At 40.7% G+C, this 27,789-nt stretch overlaps 1 protein-coding gene across 18 annotated transcripts in view; it reads left to right on the forward strand.

Annotated features, from left to right (window-relative positions):
- The window catches only part of NCOR2 (nuclear receptor corepressor 2), a 640,543-nt gene that overhangs the window by 513,861 nt on the left and 98,893 nt on the right, over nucleotides 1–27,789 (forward strand). For 16 of the 18 annotated variants that reach the window (XM_077461835.1, XM_077461827.1, XM_077461839.1 and 13 more), the window contains exons 19-23: nucleotides 381–525; nucleotides 3,879–4,356; nucleotides 12,642–12,762; nucleotides 18,912–19,119; nucleotides 23,883–24,041. In XM_077461835.1, the coding sequence (XP_077317961.1) occupies nucleotides 381–525; nucleotides 3,879–4,356; nucleotides 12,642–12,762; nucleotides 18,912–19,119; nucleotides 23,883–24,041 (1,111 nt within the window). The remainder of the gene's footprint in view (nucleotides 1–380; nucleotides 526–3,878; nucleotides 4,357–12,641; nucleotides 12,763–18,911; nucleotides 19,120–23,882; nucleotides 24,042–27,789) is intronic. The other 2 variants (XM_077461832.1, XM_077461842.1) reach the window with 2 other exon arrangements.

Raw genomic sequence — 27,789 nt, forward strand, 5'->3', positions numbered from 1 at the left:
AGTTTAAAGATGTGCACACTTATGCAACCATATTTCAGTTTTTTATTTTTACTTCGCTCCATCCTAAAAGATTTCAGTTTGTTGTTCAACTGAGTTGTACAGTCTATAAGTCATTAAAGGTAGAAATAGTTATGAAATGATTTATCTTTGTTTCATTTTTTACATCACAGAAACCTGACATTTTAACAGGGGCTTGTAGACTTTCTATATCCACTGTATATAGAACTTTTTTTGCTTTCCCTCTATAGTAAAGTACTTATTGAAAGTCATCTTCTGTGACACCTGCAATTTTGATTCAGACATAAATAGCCCTTTTCCTCAGCTGCTACTATCAGCTTGTCAGTTGTTTGTATGCTTTATAATGGATATGTTTGTTTCAGGAGAAGGAACGCAACAACAGGCGCAAGAAGAAGAAAGCTGTACAAATGGAAGAGGAGGTCCCCTATACCCCGGCTGTTGAAGATGAAGAAATGGAGGCATCTGGGATTAGTGGCAATGAAGAGGAAATGGCAGAAGAAGGAGACAGTAAGGCTTTGTTTTCTTGTGGGGCTTAATATGTCCAGATATTATTATTATTATTATTATTATTATTATTATTATTTTTTTTTTTTTTTAAGTATTTTTGTTAATCTGTTATTAAAAGTAATGTCTATACCCGAGAACACAAATTTTAGATGTTGCAGCACAGTAAGCATTAGACGTGGTGGCTGCATTCGTTTTCTTTTTTCAGGCTAAGTATGTTTTCTGCAAGTACAGAAAATATCTGTTGATTCTGGTATTAATCCAGTATGCTTGTGACTTCCTATGTACTAAACCATGGGTGCTCAAACTATGGCCTTCCAGCTGTTGCGAACTACAAGTCCCAGGAGGCATCGCAAGACAGACCGATACAAGCATGACTTTCAAAGGCAGAGGCATGATGGGACTTATAGTTCCACAACAGCTGAAGGGCCACAGGTTGAGCACCCACAAACTAAAGTCTCAATGATCTCGGCTCTCACCAGTTCTTTTCTCTGAACTAATATATATTATGCAGATGAAGAGAAGGATAGTTGTTTGAACCCCAAATTAGTAGAGCAGCCTAGGTTGACAATACTGCCCCTCCATAGATACAGTACAAGAGAGTGTTGTCATCTTTGGACAGGAAGTGTTACTGGCTGATTCACCGGGTGAAAATGAAGGAAAAAAGCCTGGCAAGGGAGAACTAATGCAGCATCATCTGTAAGAACTGGTGAGCTGCAATACATTAAATTTTTATTCTTGTGTTTAGATGTGCTTTAGACTCAGTTGATTGGAAGAACGAAGGGTCTCCTATGGTAATAAAAGTTGTACTTCTAAATGTCAGACATATTGGGGACTCCCTGGTAACCTATAGTATGCTGTGTCTGCATGTTGCCAGTGTTCCTGTCACACCATAACTTATTCACACCAGCTGTGGTTGGACAGGACCAGTGTCATCACTTTCTATGCTACACCTCCTAAATTTTTAAGTATTCTTCATTTGGGTCCGTCACTCAAGAATAGTGAGCAGGTGATGAAGAGTTTGAAAGGAATCTTGACTGTCTGGCTCCCTAGCTGGTTCCCTTTGTACCTCCCTGGGGCGGGGTTGTCCTTTTTGGGCCAGGGTTTTGCCCTCTAGTGTTCACAACATAATAAATGGCCATCTTGGTGGTCACAAGGATATATACTTAAAGCAGAACTCTAAGCAAAAACTTTTCTCTTATATTCACCGACTGACACAGCTCATCTCTTTAGCCTTTGGATTATTACGTCACCTTTAGGAGAGGACTGGGCATAACATGTTAACATGTAATGAAAAAACTCAGAACTTTTAGTTCCGCCCAAGGGGCGGTCCCATAGGTAACAACCCCTCAGCCTACCATGCAGCTTCAGTTTTATTTTGCCTAGTGAAGAAGGACCTAGGAACCCTGCAGGCCCGTCGGTCCATGTTTTTTTTGTCTGAATGTTATCCATCTTCTGGTTCACTCAGTAGATGCTCTGAAATTGGCTGTTTATTTTTAAATCAAACTGTTAATTCCCAGTGGTTTCCCCTTTTTGTAAGACCATTGGCTGATGTGCCTTGTATTCCTCCAGCCACTGGTCTTGTCATAGTCCTCTTGTAATTCTTTCTCCAGTAAGCAGTGGTGCATTTCCTCTCCGCTCACTGTAGTTGGTGGACTTGGGGGTCCTGGTTTGTATGGCCCACCAAGGCAGTGCCCTAAGTAAGAATGACAGCTCAGAATATTCTGGCTCAGTCCTGCCACCCATATCTTCAGCTAGAAGCCTCTGCACCTCCTCCACTAGTAAGTGTGTGTGTGTGTGTATATATGTGTATATATGTATGTATGTATATATATATATATATATATATATATATATATATATATATATATAATAATTTTACACAGTTGTGCTCATAAGTTTACATAGCCTGGCAGGATTTATGATTTCTTGGCCATTTTTCAGAGAATATGAATGATGGCACCAAAACTTCTTTCACTCATGGTTAGTGTTCCGCTACAGCCATTTATTATCAATCAACTGTGTTTACTCTTTTTAAATCATAATGGCAACAAAAGCTACCCAAATGACCCTGTTCAAAAATGTACATACCCCAGTTCTTAATACCGTGTATTGCCCCCTTTAACATCAATGACAGCTTGAAGTCTTGTGGTATTTATTTTTGAGGCTCTTTATCTTCTCAGATGGTAAAACTGCCCATTCCTCTTGGCAAAAAGCCTCCAGTTCCTGTAAATTATTGGGCTGTCTTGCATGAACTGCATGTTCTGAGATATCCCCAGAGTGGTTTAATGATTTTGAGGTCAGGAGACTGAGATGGCCACTCCAGAACCTTCACTCTGCTTTAGCCAATGACAGGTCGACTTGGCCTTGTGTTTGGAATCATTGTCATGTTGGAATGTCCAAATATGTCCCAAGCGCAGCTTCTTGGCTGATGAATGCAAATCTTACTCCAGTATTTTTTGATAACGGCATACTGCATTCATCTTGCCAACAATTTTGACCAAATTTTCTGTGCCTTTGTAGCTCACACATCCCCAAAACATCAGAGATCCACCTCCGTGCCTTTCATCATAGGCCTTGTTGACTCCTCTCCAAATGTAGCATTTATGGTTGTAGCCAAAAAGCTAAATTTTGGTCTCATCACTCCAAATGACTTTATGCCAGAAGGTTTAAGGCCTGTCTCTCTGCTGTTTGGAGTATTGTAAGTGGGATACTTTGTGTCATTTGCGTAGTATTGGCTTTCTTCTGGCGACTCAACCATGCAGCCCATCTTTCTTCAAGTGCTTCCTTATTGTGCATCTTGAAACAGCCACACCACATGTTTTCAGAGAGTCCTGTATTTCACCTGAAGTTATTTGTGGGTTTTTCTTTGCATCCCGAACAATTTTCCTTGCAGTTGTGGCTGAAATTTTAGTAGGTCTACCTGACTGCTGTGATGGAAATTGTAGTTTTTTGTTTCTCTGTAGAGAGAGGGGAGGATGTGATGTCACCTCTGCTGTTACACCTCCTTCTCAGCCAGGCAGATGCTGTTATTTTTTTAATTAAAGAGATGACATCATGAAAAATTCCATCAGACTTTTCTCCTAAATGGTAAGGTATTTGAATATTTTATTAAATGTTTTGTGTAGTTGGGTATACTAATCAGTGATTATTTTTTGCCCATCCCGGAGTTATTCTTTAAGCACATATTGAGATGATCTGATTTATTGTAAAAATCAGGTTTATATGATAGTCAACGTTGTAGGTGTTGGGTTTTTAGCGTACACTGCAAGCTATAATTGCATTTTATGGATATATTTGCAAATGATTTTCAGTTTGAGAATTGTGTACATTCATGTTTGTTTTTCTACCAATAGCAGCAGTTAACAACAGTTCAGACACAGAGAGTGTTCCTTCACCAAGACAAGAAGCCAAAGAGAGCAAAGACAATGAGGCCAAGCCAACCGTAGAGCCTGTGGTAGAAGGGGACAGTGACGTGCCGGGAAATTCTGGTAACTCTACTTCGCCACAATCTCAGGAACTTGCTGAAAGGACTAGTAATGGGGAGGAGACCAAAGAAGAACCAGATCCCAGTGTGGTGAAAAAAGAGGAGGAATGTGGGGGGAAAATCTATGAGGAACTAGGAAAAAGTGAAATCAAACAGGAAGAACTGGAGGACTGCAAAGAGGGTGTGGCTGAGAAGCCAGAAGAGCCACCAAAGGAAGAAACAGAGGCACTACAAAAAGTAGAAAAGAAGCACAGCAAACATAGCGGAAAGACAAATGCAGACAGTGACTCTAGCGCCACCTGCAGTGCAGATGAAGCTGAAGAACAGGATTCTTCTGACAAAAACAGGTATAACAGAGAAAGTTGGGATTGCAGAGATCTGCAACAGTGAACATGTTCTCGCTACTATGTGATTTATGTTAATGGTAACCTTTTGTGCAGTTGCAGAGAACAGGAGCTCAGGGTTTGGCAACTTGCTTAACAAGTATAGTTCATGCACTGATCTGTTGATATTGCTTTTGTCAATACAAATTCATCAGAGAGGCCAGTAAATCTATATGGAATCTTTAGACTGATCATTCACAATACTGCACTGCCCAGCAACCAAGCATCCCTGTTTGTCCGTCTGCCTTTATTAGTATGAAATAAGTCTATGCAAAATCAGATTTGTCTTAGTATCTCAAGTAAACCTCTCATAAGAGAAACATAGGCTGTTATGCTGACACTCTTGCCTTAACAGTTCCTGAGTAACGGATCAGGAAGAGGGCATGCTCAGGCATGTTCAGGCACACTACAGAACATGCTTGAGCTATCCTGTCAGGAATTTGTCACTGCAGACAGCCAATCATAAGTGGTGGAGTCATTCCCCACTAAGCAGGAAATGCCTCCGCCGCTTGAGATTAGGATCCACAGTGACAGCTTCCTGGTGGGGTAAGCTCAGGTGAATTTGGACTCATGTTTGAACACGTCGGAGCTCATCTCCAATTGGGAACAAGTATGCAAATTAAGAAAGTTGGCAAAAAGCCAGAAGCACTTACCTGCATACTTGTTCTAGATGAAACATTCAAGGTTTTTGGACCAAGAGGATCATCATGACACCCAGGGAACTAGCATTATTAGAAAGAGATGTCAGCGATGACACACTCTCTGCTTTTGTCAAGACAGGTTTTCTTGATGGCAGAGAGAGAGAGCATGGCTTTTAGGGCTCATTTACACTTGCTTCACTTTCAAAACACATTAAAGCGCCTACCGCTTCAACATGCTTTTGTTTTGTTTTTTATGTGTTTTTGATGCTTCAATGGTGCTTTTTTTTCAGCGTTAATTAAGTTTGGCAGATGTCCTGTGTGTGTGTGTTGATATCTCATACCTGCAATTTCTCCAAAGCAAAGCTAAAGCTGAATAAAAGTTCCAGGTGCTTTAAGCGAGCTTTGTCATAGACTTCCATGAAGGCTTTAAAGCACCACTAAAGCAACGCAAACCAAACGCACAATGTGTGAACAAGACTATAAGCTAACCATTTCAGTGTGAACAAGATTATAAGCTAACCATTTCATTTAGCAACAGGGGCTTTGATTGGCGTTCAGAGTGCTTTAGAAATGCATGCCCAATGCCATGTTTTGAATCAAGTGTAAACGAGCCCTTAGGCTCCATTCACACCTGAACATAGCGCTTTCAGGCAGAAAATCGTGCAACTTTACCGCGATTTGCAGCATTTTTACCATGATTTTGCTGCATTTTTTTCTGCGATTTTGTGCAGGACAAAAGGTCACCAATGTAAAAAGAAGAAAAACGCCCAAATCTGCCCGATTTGAGCGACAAAAAAGGGTCCAGAACTTGTTTGAGCTTCAGGCGACATGGAGTGGAGATGTGAACCATCTCCATTGAGAATAATGGATTTTTTCCCCTCCAGTGTTTTGTAGCTTCAGGTTTCAAGCTACAAAACGCTCAGGTGTGAATGGGGCCTTAAAGAGGAAGTAAACCCTGATGAGTTTACTTCCTCTTTTTTTCCCTGCAAAGGTAAAGCATAATGGACTACTATGCATCGCATAGTAGCCCATTATGTGTCACTTACCTGACACAGGAGCCAGCGAAGTCGCCGCTGTCCCCTGTAGTCCGCCGCATCCATCTTGCTTGTGGCGTCTCGCAGCTCCGCCGAATGACAGCGGCGAAGCCGCGATGATGTCACTCCCCCGCATGCGCACGGGAGTGGCGTCTCGCAGCTCCGCCGCTGTCATTCGGCAAAGCCGCGATGACGTCACTCCCGCGCATGCGCACGGGAGTCGACAAATGCGGCAGCTCCATTCTTGGAACTGCCGCGTTTAGTGCACCTGCGCGCCGCTGTCTACGGCGCATGCGCCGTAGACAGCGGTGCCCGTTTTTGGGCAAATATCTCCTAAACCATATAGGTTTAGGAGATATTTCTTGGACCTACAGGTAAGCCTTAATCTAGGCTTACCTGTAGGTCAAAGTGGTTTGTAAGGGTTTACTTTCTCTTTAAAGTGTTACTGAAACCAGTAAAATTATCTGTATATGCAGTAAAGCATGCTTGTTATCCTCACTGTGGAACCTCACTCTTGTGACAGGTTCTTCTCCTCTTCCATAACCTTAGTACTAGAATTATTATTATTGTTTTATATTTAACCACTTCCCACCCGGCCAATGCACATATACGGCCGGGTGGGAACCGTCTACTTCTGATAGGACGTTCAGGAACGTCCATCAGAAGGAGCGGGATCGCGCGCCCGCGCAGCGGCGCGATCCCGATGCGCCCGTGTCACCCAGACACGGTGCATCTCAGATCGGCAGGAGGGCTCTGTGATTGGCCCTTCTGATCACATGACGGCCGTGTCCAATCACGGCCGTCATGTGATGTAAACAAACAGCCGGTTGCTAGGCAATCTGCTCCTCCTCTCCTCACACAGAAGTCATCGCTGAGGAGAGGAGAGCAGATCGCTGCAGCCGGCTGATGATCAGTGAGTATGAGCTGTTTTTTACAGCTTTTTACTCACTGATCACCAGTCTAGTGTAAACACACAATACACCACACAGTGTAAACACACCACACAGTATAAACACAATGTCCCCACACATGTCCCCAAATAATAAATACACATGTCCCTAATAATAAAAACATGTCCCCCACATATGTCCCACTAAAATCACATGTCCCAATGATTATGTGCACACATATGTACGTGATCACCTGCACACATATGTACATGATCATTTGCGTACATATGTCCGTGATCACACAAACCAATTATTATACACTTAACGGAATTTTTCTTACCAAAAACATGTAGCAGAATACATTTTGGCTTAAATTTATGACAAAATTTGATTTTATTGGATTTCTTTTAAAATAGAAAAAAGAAAATATTGTTTTACAAATTTCCGATTTTTTTGCGCTTATATCGCAAAAAATAAAAAATGGAGTCGTGAATAAATAGCACCAAAATAAAGCTCTATTTGTGCAAACAAAATTATAAAAATTTAATTTGGGTACAGTGTAGCATGACCGCGCAATTGTCACTGAAAGCGCTAGAGCGATGAAAGCTGAAAATTGGGCTGGGAAGGAAGGGGGCGAAAGTGCCCGGTATTGAAGTGGTTAATGTGTGTGCCCATTTTGCTCAAAATGTATTTATAGTAAACTTTTTATTGGTGTAGTTTGCATTTCTTAAATACTGGTTCCAGCTGCAAAGGGCACTGTTTTTGAACCAATATAGTAAGATCAACCCTTGCCAGAGCTGCACAGGTCAGCAATCTGCCAGATCATATTAGACCCTATCTCTTAATGAAGGGCACTCAATATATGTACAGATTTTGCTTTTGTGGAATATAAGGCATTTCAGTCTGCATCAGAGTGTATGTGCAGTCATTAAATGTCGCATGATAGAAAAGTTCAACTTTGGCATTGTAAATAGCGCTAGGTGAGGCTTGTACAGGCATCAAGCTTGATGGAGGCTGTGCCAGGCCAGCTCTTCAGAATCCAGCTATTTTCCATTCTTACTCGTATATTATTTTGCTGGAAGAGAGGTGCACCTGTGTACGGCTACAGCCTCTTTGGCTTCCAGAACTTTTTGTTTTCTGTGAAGCAGCCCAATTAGCTGACCTCATGAGAACAACATTTCACCTGCATCGTCTGTATGCCTGAAGTGAATTGCTTCCTTGAAAAGGGCTCTTCAGTTAAGTGTCTACTGGAAAGACTTTTTCCCAGTAATGACTGCTGCCTTATGTTCCGTACAATTCACCTTTGTTTGAAGGATCTATATTTGTAGACAGCCATATATTTATACGTTTTTGCTGGTTGTTGATAGGAAAAGATGATCTCCAGGCACACTACTTAAAGGCTTAATAAATGTTTAGCTAACTATAGAGACAATTATTGTATCAAGGAATAATGTTCTGGCCTTGTTTTGTGAAGACTTCTCGGCTTGAAGTGCTTCTATTAAATAGGAATTTTTCTGCTGACCCCATTGTCCTCAGTGTCTCAAGTAGCTCACGTCTGTTGTTAGAACTGCTCAAATTATGGTGAGATGTGCCAAAGGGAACCAATAGTCCCGCTGCTAAAATATTGTGAGGTACAGAAGGTGTTTGCTTGTAATTGCTTCCACCATAATTAAAATAACAAGAGGTTATTCTAAAGTAGTAAGTGGAGCAATGCAGCTAGTCATTGTATGCTATTTAATGCAGGCCATACATTATTCAACATTAGTCAAATTCTGAAATAATTTTCTTTGGAAAATCAGAAATGTCATTAATTTTGTGATCCGATGGTGCCACCATTGATTTTGAAATTTGACCAACCAAGCCTTGAATATCACGTCATGTTGCTACAGAAAATAATTTTCATGGCCGGGAATCTTCTTCTTTCCTTTCTGGGAATTTTCTTTTCCTGCGCTCCTGCACATTTTTTTTTTTTTTGGATTCTTCCTTTCTATTGATTAGAAAATCATTTGTTTTTCTTTTCCAATCGGTTTTATTAAGGTTACATTCAGATATAAAACCATACAATATAGTTTAGTTAAGTACCAGTACATGACAGCATTATTGACCTACAGCATTGGTCGTTAACGAACAAGTATAACACTATTTTGGGCTATGACTATAGTTCTGGGGAACAGAAGATACATCCTCCGAAGAGGTACTGCATGACCAGAGGCACCCCCCATCTAAGATGAGAGGTAATCTCAGCCATAAATCGATCATGGTAGCTGGTCATTATGTTTGAATACACAAATAGCAAACTGTGATTGGGACCAATGGTGGTCGACCAGTGGTCCTAGATCCCTCCCCAAACTAAACCCAGAGTTTAGTAAGTAGAAAAAAGAGAAGGGAAGAGAGATAAGGGGGGGGGTGGGGGAAGAGACAGCAAGCCTCTCCTGGGGCACTAGGAGATCAGCCTCAGATCTGGCGAGGTTGACCCCGTCAGGTATGTGATTCTGGGGTCCCAGGTTTTTTTTCAAATCGGGGAAGCTTGTCCTCGAGAATGGCAGAGAGGCATTCGTTTTTAACATTATTCAGGACAATTTATTCTTTGAGGTCAAAAGATAGCATCGGGATTTCCAGGATCATTTGATCGTTATTTTGACTGATGTAAAAATGAAAGAAATTAGTCTTGGGGCTCCCACAACACGGTGTCCGAAGTGTGCCTTTTGCGGGGTCCCTGTGAGAGAATAGATAAAACTGTAGATTTGAATCCAGAATCTACAAACTTTTGGGCACATTCACCATTTGTGAAATGGGGGGAGGCTCCCGGCACCCATTGGGCAATTCTAGCAGGGACAATATACCATTGCATTAGTACCTTGTAATCGTCCTTTATTAGGTAGGTGTTTATAATTGATTTTGCAGCCCCTTGTGCCAGTTTATGCCAATCTGCAGGGTCCAAGACCTCCCCTATATCCTGTTCCCATTATTCCATATAAGGAAGTTTGTCAACTGTGGAGGTCAGAATGCTGTAAACCTTAGATATCTACCCCGAACAGGTTTCCATGTTACATTGGGGTTGTTGTGGATAATTCAGAAACCTTTTTCAGTGAAGAGATCAAGTGGTCTATCTGATTGTATTGATAGTATTCTGCTGGTGGTAAAACGTGTTGTTCCTTAAGAGTTTCCAGAGATGCAAGGAGGAAAGTGTAGGGCATAGGCTAGGGGGTTGAACTTTGGCTGGTAACCATACTGGTCTCATAGGCAAGATAGAGGATTCCAGCTACATCCAGATTGGATGGCATTGTTTAGTGTGAAAAGTAATCAATGAAGACAGTTGGGCAGTCTGAAAATATCTAAGTAAGTCTGGAGCGCCTAAGCCTCCCCTTACTCTAAAAGCATAACATGTCTTTCTATTCACCCTGGGCCCCTTGTCTCCCCAAAAATACATTGACAGTTGTCATTGAAATTTCTTTAGATCAGACATATTTAACCACTTTCCATCCCAGGTATAAACATATGACGGCCGCAAGGTAGCTCTCTCATCCTGGGAAGCCGTCATAGGACGTTCTCTGCTTCCCGGCCATCTAGGGGATGTGCTCTCTCGCCGCCATGATGTCCGCCAGGCACCCGTGATTGCTTGTCGCAGAGCAGGGACATGGATCTGCGTGTGTAAACACACAGATCCATGTCCCGTCAGGGGAGAGGAGATAGATCGTGTGTCCCTTGTACATGGGGACACCATTCGGACACCTCCTACAATCAGTTCCCCTCCCCCAAAGTTAGAATTACTCCCTAGGTAACACATTTAACCCCTTGATCGCCCCCTAGTGTTAACCCTTTCCCTGCCAGTGACATTTATACAGTGATCAGTGCATTTTTATAGCACTGATCGCTGTGTAATTGGTCCCAAAAATGTCAAACGTGTCCAATTTGTAGATCCCCGCCATTACTAGTAAAAAATAAATATAAATGCCATAAATCTATCCCCTACTGTGTTGGCGCAATAACTTGCGCAAACCAATCAATATATGCTTATTACGTTTTTTTTTTTTAGTTTTTTGTTTTACAAAAAATATGTAGAAAAATACATATCGGCCTGAGGAAGAATTTTTTTTTTTTTTTTTTTTTTTTTTTTTATTGGGATATTTATTATAGCAAAAAGTAAAAAATATTGTTTTATTTTTATTTTATTTATTTTTTTGTCAAAATTGTCTCTTTATTTTTTTTTGCTATAAACAAAAAAACCGCAGAGATGATCAAATACCACCAAAAGAAAGCTCTTTGTGGGGGAAAAAATTATCAACATTTCATATGGGTACAGTGTTGCGTGACCGCGCAATTGTCATTCAAAATATTAGGCCTGAAAATTGGTCTGGCCAGGATGGGGGTAAAAATGTCCTGTATTGAAGTGGTTAAATACACTGGGAGTGTATGAAAGGGATACAACAAGCTTTGCAAAACATTCATTTTGAGCGAGTGAGAAAATCGTTAGTTTTTCAAAAAATTTCCAACATGCTCGATCACTCAAATTCGATGGCCGCACAAAAATCAGCCATTGCTGTGGCCCACTAATGGTGCGAAATTCAAACAAAAAATCTTAATTACGATTTTCTAAAGAGAATTATTTCGGCATTTGACCCATGTATGGCCAGCTATAGTGTTTGGCCGCAAGTGTCCGCAAAGCCACCATGGAACAAAGCTTACAGCAAAAATAGACCATATAACCAATCAGATGACAGCGAGGAACCAAAAGCAACCAAAAACACCCTCCAAAATGCAGTAAAGTATAACATTTTCTTCTTTGAGGGGAAGCAAGCTGCAAAATTCTAATTTAAAAGAAGTATATGTACATCTTTCTTGTAATGCAATCATCTTATGAATGAAGCAGTTCTTTTAATTGGCAAAAAAATAAATAAAAATACTTGCCTGACACAAAAAGTAATGCAAGAGACATAAGTTAGTTAAGGTCATGTGTTCCCTACGGTGAGCCATCCATTTATATCAGTAGCAGATTTTGGGAGTATAATTTGATTATCTGCATCCTAGGATTGTCCCCCTTAATGACAAATTATTGATTACTTAAACAAGAATTCAAGGGCGCACTGTATTTCTGGCAGGATCAACATGTACGTTTTCAGGACCTTCAGCTTTTATAAAAGAGACAAACCACAGGAAATGTGCATATACTGCAAAAATGTACTGAATATGTCGCCCCCCCCCCACAGATATATACTTTAATCTTTCATGATTGCACAATTCTTTGAGAGTGATTGATTGCTACCTCAAGCTGATTGTGTAGCTTACATCCCAATAATCTATTTATTCCATCTGTTTAGGGTTTGATTTTTACAGTAGTGATTAATCTAAAAAAAAAACATGTGTGTAGTTCTTGCAGATTTTCAAGCCAAGTGCAGCAGGGAAAGAATAGGCAAAAAACTTATAATTTAAAATAAATAAATAAAAAAAAAACCTTAAGTGTGCTCAACCCAACAAGAAATGGGCAGATTTTAACAATAGCTTACTTTTAGCTAGTGTTGGATTTATAAGCAAGCCTTTATATGCTGTGTTCTTTGTACAGGCTGTTCTGCTGTCATCCTTTGCTAGGAGTCCATGGTGTAGAAATGGTTACCGTACCTCTTTAATAAGTAGTGATTAACCTGCGTGTGAATAAAATGGCTGACCTTTGTGTTTTGTGTACACAGGCTGCTGTCTCCCCGGCCCAGTTTGCTAAACACAGGCAATGACATGCGTGTGAACTCCTCGCCTCAGAAACCAATGGACCTGAAACAACTAAAGCAGAGAGCGGCTGCTATTCCATCCATAGTAAGTGTCTGCAGGGGAAAGGCTTCACTCACGTGACTTTGTTTACTCTTCTTCGTACTCATTGCAAATATAGACATTTGTGTGTAGCTGCAGTCTTATTGAAGGGCTTCGTCACTGCAACTTTGAAATCAGAAACATAGAAAATAAATCAAATTGTTATTTCTGAGAGAGCACTTTTTTTTTAGGATTTTTGGAAGCTGTTTTTTAAGGCTGAGTTTACTTTTTGTGAAAAAAAATAAAAGCACATATTTTTGCAGGAAAACAATATGCATTTATTATTTTGTTCACTGGAACTTTCAGAGCCCTGATCATTGGTGCAATGTCATGCTTCTGCACACACTGCCTAGAGCTCTCTACAGACAGTTCCTGAGCTGTAGGCAGTGTGAATGATCATTGCACTCACAGTTCATTGATAATACAAGTTTGCCTGCAGTGGAACTTGTAGTTTATTCTTTCACCAATGCTGTTTTCAAAATGTGACAGCGGATGCAGGAAGAAGGTTCCCAACCTGCTGCTGCAGAGAGGGGAGCTCTGTGGAAGTGAATAGGTGCATGTTAAAAACAAAAAACAAAAAAACAATGAGAACAGAGCCAGGCAGAATGTCGGCATCCCAAATGTGGCAGCAATAGGAGCATGTTACACGCTAAATATGGATGTAACATGCTCCTAAATGTGAACATATCCTTCAAAGTACTTTCCATCTTTACAAACTTGTTCTCATATGACAATCTATTTCTGGTTTAGCATGGCACAACCCACAGTTAAAAATAGTAGGTCAGAGTATACACCTTAATTAAAATATGGTGAAAAATATGGGTTTTTTTTTAAATTGTTGCATACTAAAAAATTTTTTTTTGTACTGTTTTTGTGTACTCTACACCAAGTAGCTTAAGGTTTTGAGTACCCAGGAATTTAAAAGTAAAAGCAAGTGTTCATTTCCTTAGTGTTGCTCAGGCTGAGAAATCTGTCTAAAAATATTTTAGCCCTGATCATCACTTGAGGTAACCATTTTTACATAATACACTGTGCGTAATGGTATTAACATCAAGGATACCAGGATCTTTGAGCATGGCAGAGGGTGGAGGATTAATGAACACTTTGTTGTTGATCTGAAAGAACATGACCATTACTGGGTTTGCAGAAAGTCGGATTCTGGCCACCTGTGGCGGGAAAGTAAACAAATCCAGCAGTGTCTATACTTGATTTGTTTGTAAGTGGTGAGATTTGGCGCTCAACAATGCACTGGTATTTCAAGTCTGCCAAACCCAACAATAAGCCCTCCTTGACATGAAAGGTGTGCCCCCACTTTCCAGAGTAGGGGGGGAACTGTTAGCCTTCATGGATATAAATGAGTGCCAGAGGTGGTATTCCAGGGTTACAAGCTTGAATTTAACTTAACTCTCTTCTCGTTTTCTAACCTTTTATCCCCCTGTAACTCCTCATCTGCTTGCCACTCTCAATTCCAGCATTTTCTGGACTCTTGGACAAAGGGTTCATTGCCCCATTTTACTCCAGTCTGTTCACTGTTCTAGAACCCAAAGGGGGCATTCAACCTGTTCTCAGCCTCAGTGCCTTAAATGCTTAATTTGTGTGCAGAAATTCAGAACGGAATCAAATAGAAACCTTATCGCCTCTCTATATGAGGAGAACTTCCAACTTACATCAGCACATCAATGCTTTCTGCGATTTACAGTGGAGTCTCTGTACTACCAGTTTGTTGCCCTTCCATTCATCATTTCCACCAAAGTGCTGGCTCCAGTGTTGGCCCACTTACTCTGGAATTCTGCTAGTTGGCTACTTATACAAACTCTTCTTGAGGGAGCAGTCAGAGACGTCTCTGCAGGACAAAATGGCCTTACCGTCAAAATGTTACAGAGGTTCGGATGGATCCAGAACCTCCTGAAGTTGTCACTGGTTCTAACTCATCACTTCAATCAGGGTGTTTCTTCCTCAGAAGAAACTTCAGATTCTTCAGTCCCAGGTTTGTGTCAAGTAGCCATCTGACTCTTCATTTCTGCTTGAGGGGCTGATGGTAGCCTCCTTTGGGGCAGTTCCCTTTGCCCAGTTCCATTCCAGAAACCTATGATGCGATATTCTGTCGCCCTGGGACAGACTTGTCCCATCTCTAGACAAACCAATTCATTGGACATCAGGCACAGGACTTTATTTGACTGTTTCTTCAGGGTCCGAATCTGATGTCAGATAAATTATTCCTTACAGTATTCTGTAAAATCTTGATGGTAGATTTCTTTCCACCCTGGGCACTAAGGGCACTTGGTCTTATTTAAAAGTTGTATCAGTGCACAGAGAAAATTGTCCACAGCAGCTGGAAACACAATGCTTCCCCGGGCAATTGAAAATCTATAAATCAAGACCAGCACTCAAAGAATCTGTCCCAGTGTTTAATATAGTCTACAGGGTCTTATATTCTCCCACCAGATGAACGGACCCTTACCTGCACTATGTCCTCTGTCATCTGATTGTTCTTCAATTAAAATTTGGATGCTATTTGATGATTTGCGGTGTGCTGGCGAATGTGCTTTTTAGCTGTTCAAGTTTCTCTCTTCTCTTGGTTACAACTTACCTCCAAGGTTCAGACTCCCTTTTCACCTTTTCAAAAGGTCTCCAAAGATGCAACCTGCCTCTCGCTCCACTCTTACCAGGTGGCTTAAGCATCTCCTCATTGAAGCCCTTAAGGTGGACCTTCATCCTACATGTTATGTTGTACCACCCTGCCCTCTCGCCACTTTTATTTTTTTTTATTTTTTTTACAAATGGACACTTTTTTTTTTTTTTTTTTTTACAAAGTACTTTTATTTGTGCTGCAAGGCAGCACTTCTGGGTTTCTTGCCTTGAAAAAAAACTTTCTCCCCGCTTCCTGTGCGTGAGCAGATGTGCCACAGGGATTGGTTCCTTGTGTCCGATAATGAATGATAAAGAAACCTGGATTTTTGTATTTACTGTAAAATGCTCTTCTTGACATTCTTTGAAGGACACCGATCCCTCCCCTCTGTCTTTGTGATCGACTCCTACTACTGTTTTCCACGAAAATAGAGCCTAATGGGAGTGGGAGGGGTTATATCTTATTAACAGCTTGTTTTGTTAGTGTCCAGTCCCCTGTAGGCAGCATTATAACCCTCTTGTATCAAAATCAACTGTGTCCCCTAACAAACTCCCTGAAAAATATATATTTTTTCACTATATCACAGGCACATGCTTGACATAGTTGCCATTTATTTACTCCACACAGTTTTGACTTTTTAACTTTCATTGTTTATGTGCACATTTAGCATATTTTCTACTAAAAATATCGATTTGAAAAACAGTTGGGTAAATATTGTGCAACTTAAAGATGTGTGGGTGAAGCTTTTTTGGTAATACTTCTCATTTGGGTTATGGGGGATCACTTATTTGTGCTCTCCTGTGACCCAGAATCGGCTGATAGCAGACCAAAGTCCACTGTTGACTGACATCACAGAGCTACTCCAGGCTGACAAAGCTTTTTTATGTGCCTCGATCATTCCTTTAATTCCTTCAAGAATCATAGCCTTTTTTTTGGCCAAATTTGTGACCATAGCCTCTTTTTTCAGAAACCTTTTTTTTTTTGGATTGCTACAAGTGATTCCACATAGTAGTGGTTTATCTCCCTCTGTCTCCACTGAGGCAGATTTCTATGACATGGCAGCACTTTCCTGAAAAGGGCCAGTGAGCTCAGCTCCAAGCACTTTCATTGTGGCCTTGCTCTTGTTAAAAGCATAATATGCCTGTGCAATTAATGCATATGGGGACATAATGGGCATGCTTCAGTAAATGATTGTGATTGCAGTACCAGCTGATATATTAATCTATGCAAGAATGCAACTGTGCAATCACAGGTATATGCATTATAAGCCTTTTTTGAAGTGCAGTGTGTAGATTTGTACCCTAATGCACTATTGCGCCACATGTCTAGTTCAGTTGTCCTAGAGGATAAGCTTGTTTTGGAAGAGCTCAAGAAATGCCCATAAATGCAGCTGAAAAAAACGCTAACACCATAATGAAAAGCATAAATTTTTTTTCCTCCTCAACATACGCTGAGGGAAGCCACTTTCAGGTGAACAAGCACTAAAGTGTAGAAATATGAGCCAGGTTTTAAGTTTTAGGACCATATGTATATGTGTGTGTGGCTCCGTATATTAATGTGCATGTCAGCGCAGTTGGATGACGCACAACAAGGCCTCTCGTGCAAGAGCTGTTCTGCTTGTCAGATTCTAGTTATCATTCACCGTACTCACATGTTTCAAGCAGTCAAACAACCTGTCTTTTCCTTTTAATATCTACCCACTGATTTGCTCACCCATGTAAACGTTGTAGAAAGGGCTCTATTTTAATATAGTTTAGAATTCTATATTTTACATTTGTGAAATAATTACACACAGTTAGTTGTTTTTTTTTTTTTTTTTAGGGTTACAATGAGTGTTTGTCACAAGCCCTACAGTGCAGGGGCTTTACTGGGTAAACGGATAGAAACTCATTTGGTGAATTTGCAAGAATAATCAGATTTCTGGAGCTTTAGGCTGGGTTGACACTGAAGTATGCAGCAGCTCACAGCAGGGTTCTGGTGCGTCCCTGTTCACCATTTTCAGGTCCAATTTCAGCCTGAAATTTTGGCTGAATTAGTACCTGAAATGAACCAGAAGATGCACAGGACTCCTGTGCAATTAGCACAGGAGCCGCTCTGGAGGTGTGAACAGACTCCATAGAGTCCGTCAAAATCTCCTGACATGCAAATTGGATGCAAACCCGCATCCAATTCAAAATAGTGTGAATCCAGCCTTACAACATCAAAGATGGATTGGCCAACACAGTCATATTTGGTATGTGGCTGTTAGAAAAAAAAAATATTATAATCCTTGCTGACCTTGGACATAGATACAAATGTCAACCTGGAAAACCTACTTACAGAGAAAGAGGTTCTTAGGGCCATTACTAATACACCAGCAAGTAAAAGCCCAGGTCCCGATGGATTTACGCCTAAATAGTATAAACTTTTTGCCCTACCCTTATCCCTTTTTTGACTAAACCATTTAACTTTATAGCAAATTATTCCATCTTCTCTACCCAAACCCTGGAGGCACACATCTTGCTTATTCTGAAACCAGAAAAAGACCCTTCCCTCTGTGCGAATTATAGACCGATATTGTTAATGGAAATCGATCTAAAAATATTTGCCAAGGTTCTAGCTAGCAAAATACAACAATTACTGCCCCAATTAATACATCTTGACCAAGTTGGCTTTGTCAGTGGACGAGAGGCTAGATAACACAAATAGCTCTTCTGTTGTCAGACTTTACCCACACACATGATATTCCTTTCTGCCTTCTAGCGGTTGATGCCAAAAAGGCCTTTGAAACGGGTAAGCTGGGAGTTCCTTCCACTCTCTCTTCAACAGATTGGACTCGGCCCTCATATACTTTCATGACTTTAAGTCGCACATATATAAATAGTTATCATTGGAAAACATGGGGTACGACTTGTCATGCAACTTTGATGTCCAAAGTTGCAATAAGTGTGAATGGTATCTAAAGCACACAATCTGCACAAGAAATTGCTCCTCAGAGATAAAAATGAGCCTAGCTAACAGGGCTCTATAATAAAGGGTGGTGATTGTGGGATCCGTTTTTTTCACTGTGGAATACACTTTCATTTAATGGTTTATGGGTCCATTGCCTTGCAATATTCATTAGCCGTTAGCTTCCTGTTGTGGCAGTAGTTTAGAAAATGAGGGGGGGGGGGGGGGACTGACAGGGGTTATAACCCTCCCTTACTGTATTCAGAATGAAAAGAAAATTTGTGGCTTTAGTTCTACTGTTAAAGCAGAACTAAACTCCCTTCGCTCCTGTGCTGTGTCATCCCAGAGCTCCCTGCCGGTCTGTCTCTGGGTACCAATTTTCATTTGTTTTCATTGGCCAGGCCAAGATCACGTAATTCCCGCACATGCATGGGAGTTTTCATCTCAGGATTGCTGAATTGTACACTGTCAATTTTTTGTCAAGTGCTACAAACTTTGTTAATGGTTAGATTTAGTGATTTCACTGTTTGTTCATTCTAAATCAATATACTGATTTTTGCATTGGACTGGGATTCCCTAATACTTTTTTTATTTTCAGATATCCGACTGCATCTCAGACATTGTTCCTCTGAATGCTTCTGTGAAACCTCATCATGCTTTGGCCCTTTATCAAGAGCAGATCACCAAGGTACATGAGTCTGCCCTGGATGGACAAATCCCTGCAAAACAGCCTCCGTCTAGTCTGCCACCTGAAATAGAGCAAGAGACAATCAGTAGCCCAAAAGGGAAAGCTGCCGATAAAGAAGGTAGGTATCTCACAAACCTGCTGACACCCAATACCCTTCATTTTTACAGGCAGGGCTATGCAATTGATTGGTTTGTTTGTGTGCGACCCAAAATTTTAAGGAGATTAACATTCTCTTTTCATAACAATTTTCACATTACTGTCCTTCATAAACATAACAAGTAGACAGCATACGTTTTGTTTTATTTGCTGTGTGTTGTGTTTTTTTTTTTTTTTTTTTTTTTTTTTTAAGTTTTGAAGCATATGGGTGTAACTTTCCATGATCCTTCACCTAGATTTAAATTTGTCTCGGATTTGTAACTGATCATTAAAATAAAATATTCAGCGTTTGCCCATAATAAACATTGGTCAGCACCAGTGCTCACTTGTGTGTATGCTTTCCCTGAGGTACTTCTGATTCCAAGGGGGTATATTTAGAAAGTTATTATTAATACACTTTAAATAAAATGTATATCAGTACGTATATCTGGGGCTCTGGTGTGTGTGTGTCTGTGTTTTTTGTTTTTTGAGATTTTCCTTAATTTGCTGGCTACTTACCAGACAGACTTCCTGTTACCAGACAGGAAGTGGAGGTAAAGCTCCAAGAGCAACAAAGACAAAAGTAAAATTGCTTTTCGTTTAGTTAACTAGAGGAAGGTTAGATCTCCTGTCAGCTTTTAAATGATGTCTGTTGATGGTCCCTCTGGCGGAATTTCTTCCTATATGTTTAGGCATGTACTGGCCAAAAATGTTCCCATGTCTAGGTTTTCATCTTGCATATGATGTGCTTCTCAGCTGGCTTGATCCAAAATGGACTATTGGTTATTACCCATTTAATCTGCACCCACCACCTAATCCACATATTAAAATCTCTCTGTCCATGGCTAGCAAAACATGCAATCTGCAATCGGCATTACTTTTGAATGTTTGGCTGCTTAAGGTTTGTTTCTTGAGAAGTTCTTGTTAATACATGTTACTGCATGGGGAGAAAAACCTCTGCGGATTCTGTGTTGTACAGTTTTCTGGAAGAGCATGTGTAGATTGAGAGACCTGCCTGGGTGGGCATGGTCACCATAAAGCCTGCCAAATTATAAAAAGGGATTTATATAAAAAGATGCCTTGCAATCAGTGGCTTAATTCATTATTTGGAATGCATGCCTACCTCTGTGGTATTACATAATGATTTCCCCCCACTTTGTGTATGTATGTATATGTGTGTGTGTGTGTGTGTGTGTGTGTGTGTGTGTGTGTGTGTATATATATATATATATACATATACATATACATACATACACACACACGCGCGCACACAAACACAATGGGGGAAATAATTATCTGATCCTCTGCAGATTTTGTAAGTTTGCCCACTTACAAAGAGATGGAGGGTCTATAATTTTTATTATAGGTGCATTTTCAATGATGGAGACAGAACATCAACCAAATTCCAGAAAAAACACATGATACAAATGTTATAAATCTAGTTACAGTTCAGTGAGTAAAATAAGTATTTGATCCCCAAGCAAAACATGATTTAGTACTTGGTGGAGAAACCCTTGCTGGCAAGCATAGAGTTGAGACATTTCTTGTAGTTACCAGGTTTGCACGCATATCGGGAGGGATTTGGTCCACTCTTCTTTACAGATCTTCTCTAAATTCTTAAGGTTTCTTGGCTGTCGCTTGGCAACTCAAAGTTTCAGCTCCCTCCATACATTTTCTATAGGATTAAGGTCTGGAGACTGACTAGGTCTCTCCATGACCTTAATGTGCTGCTTCTTGGGCCACTCCTTTGTTGCCTTGGCAATATGTTTTGAGTCACTGTGATGCTGGAAGACCCATCCACGACCCATCTTCAGTGTTCTGGCTAAGGGAAGAAAGTTATCCAAGATTTTACAATACATGGCCCCATCCATTGGCTTTTTAATGTGGCAAAGTCGGCCCATACCATTAGCAGAGAAACAGCCCCCAAAGCATAATGTTTCAACCTCTGTAGGGATGGCGTTATAGTCAGCATTTTTCTTCCTTCAAAATGGCAAGTCGAGTTAATGCCAAAGAGCTCAATTTTGGTCTCCTCTGACCACAGCACTTTCTCCCAATCCTTCTCTGAATTATTTCGATATTCATTGGCAAGCTTCGGATGGGCCTGTACATGTGCCTTCTTGAGGGGGATCTTGCGGGCGCTGCAGTATTTTAATCCATGGCGGGGTATTGTGCTACCAGTGGTTTGTTTCATGACTGTGCTCCCAACTACCTTGAGATCGTTTATAAGCTCCTCTTGTATAGTTCTGGGCTGATCCCTCACTTTTCTCATAATCATCCTTACTCCTTGAGGTGAAATCTTGCATGGAACATAAGACCAAGGGCGATTGATGGTTATTTTTGTATTTCTTCCATTTGCGAATAATTGCTCCAACAGTTGTCTCCTTCTCACCAAGCTTATTAATGATGGTTTTGTAGCCCATTCCAGCCTTGTGCAGGTCTACAATCTTCTCCCTGACGTCCTTTGACAGCTCTTTGGTCTTGCCCATGATGGTGAGGTTTGAATGGAAGAAAGGGATTCTGTGGACAGATGTCTTTTATACGCATAACGAGATGTCATTAGGAGCACCTGCTTAAATTGACAGGACTAATCTGTGTACCACATAAGCAAATAATGTAGCCAGTGTGTGGGAGCCAGAATAATTGTTGGTTGGTATGAGATCAAATGTTTATTTTACTCACTGAACTGCAACTCAATTTATAACATTTGTATCGTGATTTTTTATTTATTTTTTTCTGAATTTTTGGTTGATTTTCTGTCTCTATCATTTAAAATACAACTATGATAACAATTATAGACCCTTCATTTCTTTGTAAGTGGGCAAGCTTACGAAATCTGCAGGGGATCAAATAATTTTCCCACTGTGTATATACACAGTATATAAGATGCCTATGATGCCTAGCCGTTGTGTGATCAGCCAGAAATCTAGTAGCTGTGGTGTTTTATCTGTTTGTGTGCTCAGGCACAAACCGAGAGGTCTGATTATTGGGGTGATCATTGTATAGCTAAACGGTGAACCAAGTGCGGAATAAACAAGGCCAATTTCCACGTATTGCTCCGCTCTTCCTCCTGGCACATTTTCACCATTTTAAATATTTACAGCAATCAGCAGGGGTAGCAGCTCGCAGGGAATATGTATGTCTGTAAATCAGAGCCACGTGTGTTCATATTTGTCCTAAGCGTTTGCAAGTTCTGCGGGGTCCTGGCCTTTATTTCATTGTGTTTAATGTTCTGGCACTGCAATAATTTCAGTTACATACGGTATATGGTAATGTAATAAAATACTGAGAGACATACCATGCACCGATTTTTATTTTCAAGGACTTATTTTTGCATCACGTCCATAAGCAAAGCAGGAGGTTTGCTGCTTCGCTCAATATTTTAATTTCAATGCGCTAAGAGTTTGTTTAAATAAGCCTGTGTTTTGAATAATACCTAAAAAAAATAAAAATAAAATACAGGCAAGCCTATTACTGTTTGGTACATACACCACTTTACATTAATTTCATTGCATTGAAAAATAAAACCCTGCTCTTTTTTTTTTTTTTTTGGTGCAGTTTTTAGCAAAATTCACTTTCAACAGAGTATAAGGGTATTGCATCTTGCGGCAATGCATCTTCACACCCATGTATTGCGGTAAAGCATGCGTTAATGTAAGGTATTGCACATCTGATTAATACTAATTAGGCTAGCAAAGCTCTGCTACAAACTTAGTGATGGTAAAGTCTAGTTTTTTTGTTTTTCTAAATAAAAAACATGTTATACTTGCCTCCTCTCTGCAGTGGTTTTGCACAGAGCAGCTTGAATCCTCCTCTTCTCGGGTGCCTCTTTGCTGCTCCTGGCCCCTCCATCCTGTTGAGTGCCCCCACAGCAAGCAGCTTTCTATGGGGGTACCCAAGCCGAGCTGCATCTCCGTGTGTCCATTCAGACATGGAGCTGACGTTGGGCCCCACCCCTCTCTTCCCTGATTCACTAACTGACTTTTACAGCCGCGTGAGCCAATGGAGCCACTCCTGTATCTCAGCCAATCAGGAGAGAGAGTCCCGGATGGCCGAGGGATTCGTGGACATCGCTGGACAGAGAGGGGGCTCAGGTAAGTATTGGGAGGTGCTGGGGAGGCTGCTACACACAGAAGGCTTTTTATCTTAATGAATAGAATGTATTAAGATTAAAACAAAAACCTTCCTTTACCACTCCATTTATACATAATTTAAATACTATGCACAGATGGTTCACCTCTGTTTTTGGTGTATATACTGTACATAGTAAAGGTTCATCACCAAGAGAGCCTGTTTCTAAAGAGATAGAATGTGGAGTTTGCAGGAGAAGGAAAGCAGAGTGCGGAAATCACCTCATCTTGCGTATGATTTGATACCCAAGGAATTTAAAGCACTGAGATGAGAAGAATTTATGGACATTATTGTGAAGAGATTTATGTAATTTTGGACCTGCTTTTAAGCGTTGTTGTATTTTTCTATATATTCTTTCAATTTTGATGCTATATGGATATAGTGCACATTAAATGTTTTTTATTGATGGGAAATTAGCATTGTACTTTCATTTTTTTATTTATTTCTATGGGTGATTCACATGTTGCTGGCTGCTGTATTTATCTGTATCTAAGTGCAGAAGGCTTTGATAGATCAATATGTTTTGGTGTGCTACAATGCAAGTCATTTACTGCATGTTGTGTTAGATGCTTTGGGGTGCTTTATGAAATTTGTTAATGCCTTTATTTTCAAATTCAGATAAAGTGTACATGACTTTACCGTTGGAGAGTCAAAGATTAAGTGCAGAGCAAACATCCTTGCCAACTTGGCCCCCTACTGCACTATACCAAGTGCCTGCCAGAGAAGTATTGAAGCCCCTTCCACAGCCTGAAGCTGCATCCCCATATAATCCCCAAGGTGAGAATCAAAGTTATCTGTTAAAGTAGCCCAAACCCTAACTAGATAAAATGTAGTCACTAAAGCACAGTGTGTTCTACACAATAGCAATGTTTTTCTTGTCTGTTGAGGGGCACAGGAATTTTGAGACACTGTTTTGACTCCTACATGAGTGACACCTACAGGCATTACACTGGCACCTACAAGACACAGTGCAAACAAAAAAGCATTGGCTATCTCTGGGTATAACCCATCCTACTGCCATGATGCTTTAGTTTTTTTGCTAATGTCCTAGGAAGATGGATGTCTTCTTCAAATCAAAGTATAACTAAAGACAACATTTTTTTTTTTAGATACAGTTTTCATTGCTGTCTGTGCCCCAAATAAAGAGATATTCACTCTCTTTATTTGTCCTGCTTACCATTATCATTGAAAGTGAAAATTAAGAAAATCCCACATTTTGGGTTGTCCCCAGAAAAATAATGGAGGGGAAATCTTTCAGTGGGAACACTAGTTCTGTTGACCTGGGGGTCCCCAATGAATTCCCTTAATTTGCAGAGATTTTCTTTCACTTCCTGTTTGATTATGGGACAAGAAGTGAAGTGAAATCTCCAAAATGGGAGACAGATGGCAAAATAATTTCACAAGGGTTATAACCCTCCCATACCCTATCCAAAATGGGGAAAAAAAGATTGTCTTATAGTTCTACTTTATCTGTAATGTCTTTTTCTTCAATCAAAAATTGTCACTCTATCTACTGGTGGTCTTTCACTCCTTCACAGCTCTCCAGAGCAGTTGTCCTCAGCCTTGGCTTCCAGACACTGAACCCTGCTAGACTGGACATTGCTTGCAAGTGATTCTAGTGAACTGGGCTACATTTGAGTATTTTCCAGGCTGGCTTTGGTTATATTCGCTGTTTGCTGCTTTCCAGTTCCAGAACCACTGGCATTGCCATTCGCTTGCCCTGTCTTGGAAGCTTAACTCTCATGAGTAGGCCACTCAGGCTGGCCACTACAAGCCCTCCTTATTTTTATTAGTCTTTGGGTGCCAACCCTTCTTTGACAGCTGTTGATAATGCTGTTGGGCAGAGCTCTGGTGTCATTAGAAAGCTAGAAACATAGAAAAGTGACGGCAGAAAAAGGTTTGTCCCAAGCATGTTGGAAGCCATTTGCTGTTGACTGGCTCACTGTTTCTGCTGGAAGTTTATTCCAAGCATCAACTACCCTTTCAGTAAAATAAATGTTTCTTTATTGTACATCACAGGACACAGAGCAGTCATTACTATATGTGTTATACGCCACCTACTGGTGAATGGACACTGGTAAATCAATCAAAGAAGTAGTCTTCCCCTATATAACCCCTCCTACACAGGAAGTACCTCAGTTTTTTTCCCGCAAGTGTCTGTTGGGTGGCTGGTCACTCATGTGACATGTGCTCTTGGAGAAAACTTGGAGGTCTGGATGGTTCTATTAAGAATCATGGACTTCAATCGGATACATCCATTCAAAAAAGCTATCAGCCAAAATAGATAGTACCTAAGCCTCATTGGAAGGAGAGAAGATTCCTTGAAGTTTTGCCTGTAATGCAGCCTTAGGGGGCTGGACCCTGTGTAATGGAACCCTGTACAGTATTTGTTCTGACCAAGGTGCTTTCCTGCAGGGTGCTATACAGGTCCAGGGGAGTGGACCCCGCATTAAAGGGGACCCAGTCTCTGATGGTCTTTTTTGACAAAGCTTGCCATGTTGGGTGAAGATTGGACTACTGTTATGTTCATGGTCTTGCAGCAGGAATTGTAAGTCTGCATTCTTGCAGTTTCTCTTTTTTTTTTTTTTTTAAGAGAGAGATCTGACTGTCTATTCTCCCGGTGGCCACTAGGGGTCACCGGGAGAACAGACAGCCTTATATTATGCTATGTACTTCTTAGTCGTGTGGGCTGTGGTTTCTACTCCAGCCACTATAGGATGCAGGCTCGCTCAGTAGGGTCTATTTTTATATAAGCAGGAAGGGGAAGGGCAGCCATGATGCCATGTGGCAACAGGTTCAGCAGGGCCTCTGGAGACATAGCAGCAGCCCATGAATACTAACAAAGTGTGAGTACTTACTATGGGAGAACTGTCTGACCAGACAAGTGATTATTGTATGCTTTATATTTACAACTGTACAATACACCCCTGGATGGTTAGCAGTTCACTTTAAAGTGGTGTTGACTGCTTGGTAGGCAGGTGCAGCGTTAGTATACATGATTGCAAACTTGTTGCTTAAATGCATGTTTAAATATACACGTTTGGAAAAACATGACCATGGGTGCATTTTAAGAAGTTGTATCTCCAGAATAGTGTGCATTTGGTCTGAAGAAGCTTATTTTTTTTGCTGTTCTGAAACAGCATACAGGGTGCATTGTATGCATATGTGCTTGGTTAAATATTGCAGGACTAGTATGGAGCCAAGTACAGTTAAGCATGTGGATGCTTGCAAACTAGCTAAAACACACAGCAGCAGAAATCCAAGGTTGCTGAAATGCACAGTTGATAAAACACGTTTGCATAAAAATACATGTTTTTTTTGCATAAAGATATATGGATATAAATGTTTGCATAATGATACTTGATGCATGTTGATACAGGGTTGTATAAAGAGACATGTTTGCATGGATACATGTTGCATAAACGCATGCTTGCTTATTGCGTAAATACATGTTTCCATGGGCGCGTATTGCATAAATGTATGTTTACATGGACGCACACATTCGTGTTTTTTGCCTAAATTTATAGTTGCATAAGCACATGCTTCCATAAGTGCATATTGCTTTAAACGCATACTGGCACGTTTTTATTTGTATTGCATACATATGTACTTATTAAGCTGTATACATATGGGCTTGTTTGCCTGGGACTATATGCATATCCGCTTGTTTGCCTGGGACTATATGCATATGCTCTTGTTTGCCTGGGACTATATGCATATGCTCTTGTTTGCCTGGGACTATATGCATATGCTCTTGTTTGCCTGGGACTATATGCATATGCTCTTGTTTGCCTGGGACTATATGCATATGCTCTTGTTTGCCTGGGACTACATGCATATGGGCTTGTTTGCCTGGGACTACATACCTGTGTGCTTGTTTGCCTGGGGGTATATACATATTTGCTTATTTGCCTTGAGTTGCATACATAAATGCATACATTTTCAAGAATACTTGTATACCTGCATGTTTGCATAACTTGGGTACCTGCATACGTAAGGGGTTGCATAGCAGTAAACCAACATTGTTTTAGGCCTGTGTATTAGGTTGGCTAGTATAGTTGCTACGTTTATTTACCTGTTACACCAGTCAAATGGTTCCAGAATGGAAAGGCAGCTGGGGGAGGCAGGTGCACCGCTCTCAGGTTCAGTTATCTGGCGGTGACCACATACCCGATGGACAGTGGTGTCAGAGGCTTCTGAGCCACTGGGGTGTTTGGCATTGCAGTATTTTCCTGACACATTAATTTTTCATCAGATGGATTGCGGCCACATCACCTTGATCAAGCCTGATCTATGTTGATCGAAGCCTAAGCAGAATAAAGCCTTTATATGGATGTGAGACTGCCCGGGAATACCAGATGCTGTAAGCTTTTCCCCACTTGGGTGAGGGAGGTATCTGAGGCTGCTGTGTTTGAGAGTATCTCAGGCCAGAAGATCTTAGGGCAGTCTCTGAGGTGGTTTTGCTCAATCTTTAGCCAGCAAAAGCTAGGTTAGGTACCCCTCTATTGGTCTTTGGGTCTGCCAT

This window comes from Lithobates pipiens, unplaced genomic scaffold (genome assembly GCF_037356315.1).
Source record: "Lithobates pipiens isolate NorthernLeopardFrog02 unplaced genomic scaffold, aLitPip1_a1.2 Scaffold_3, whole genome shotgun sequence".
Taxonomy (NCBI): domain Eukaryota; kingdom Metazoa; phylum Chordata; class Amphibia; order Anura; family Ranidae; genus Lithobates; species Lithobates pipiens.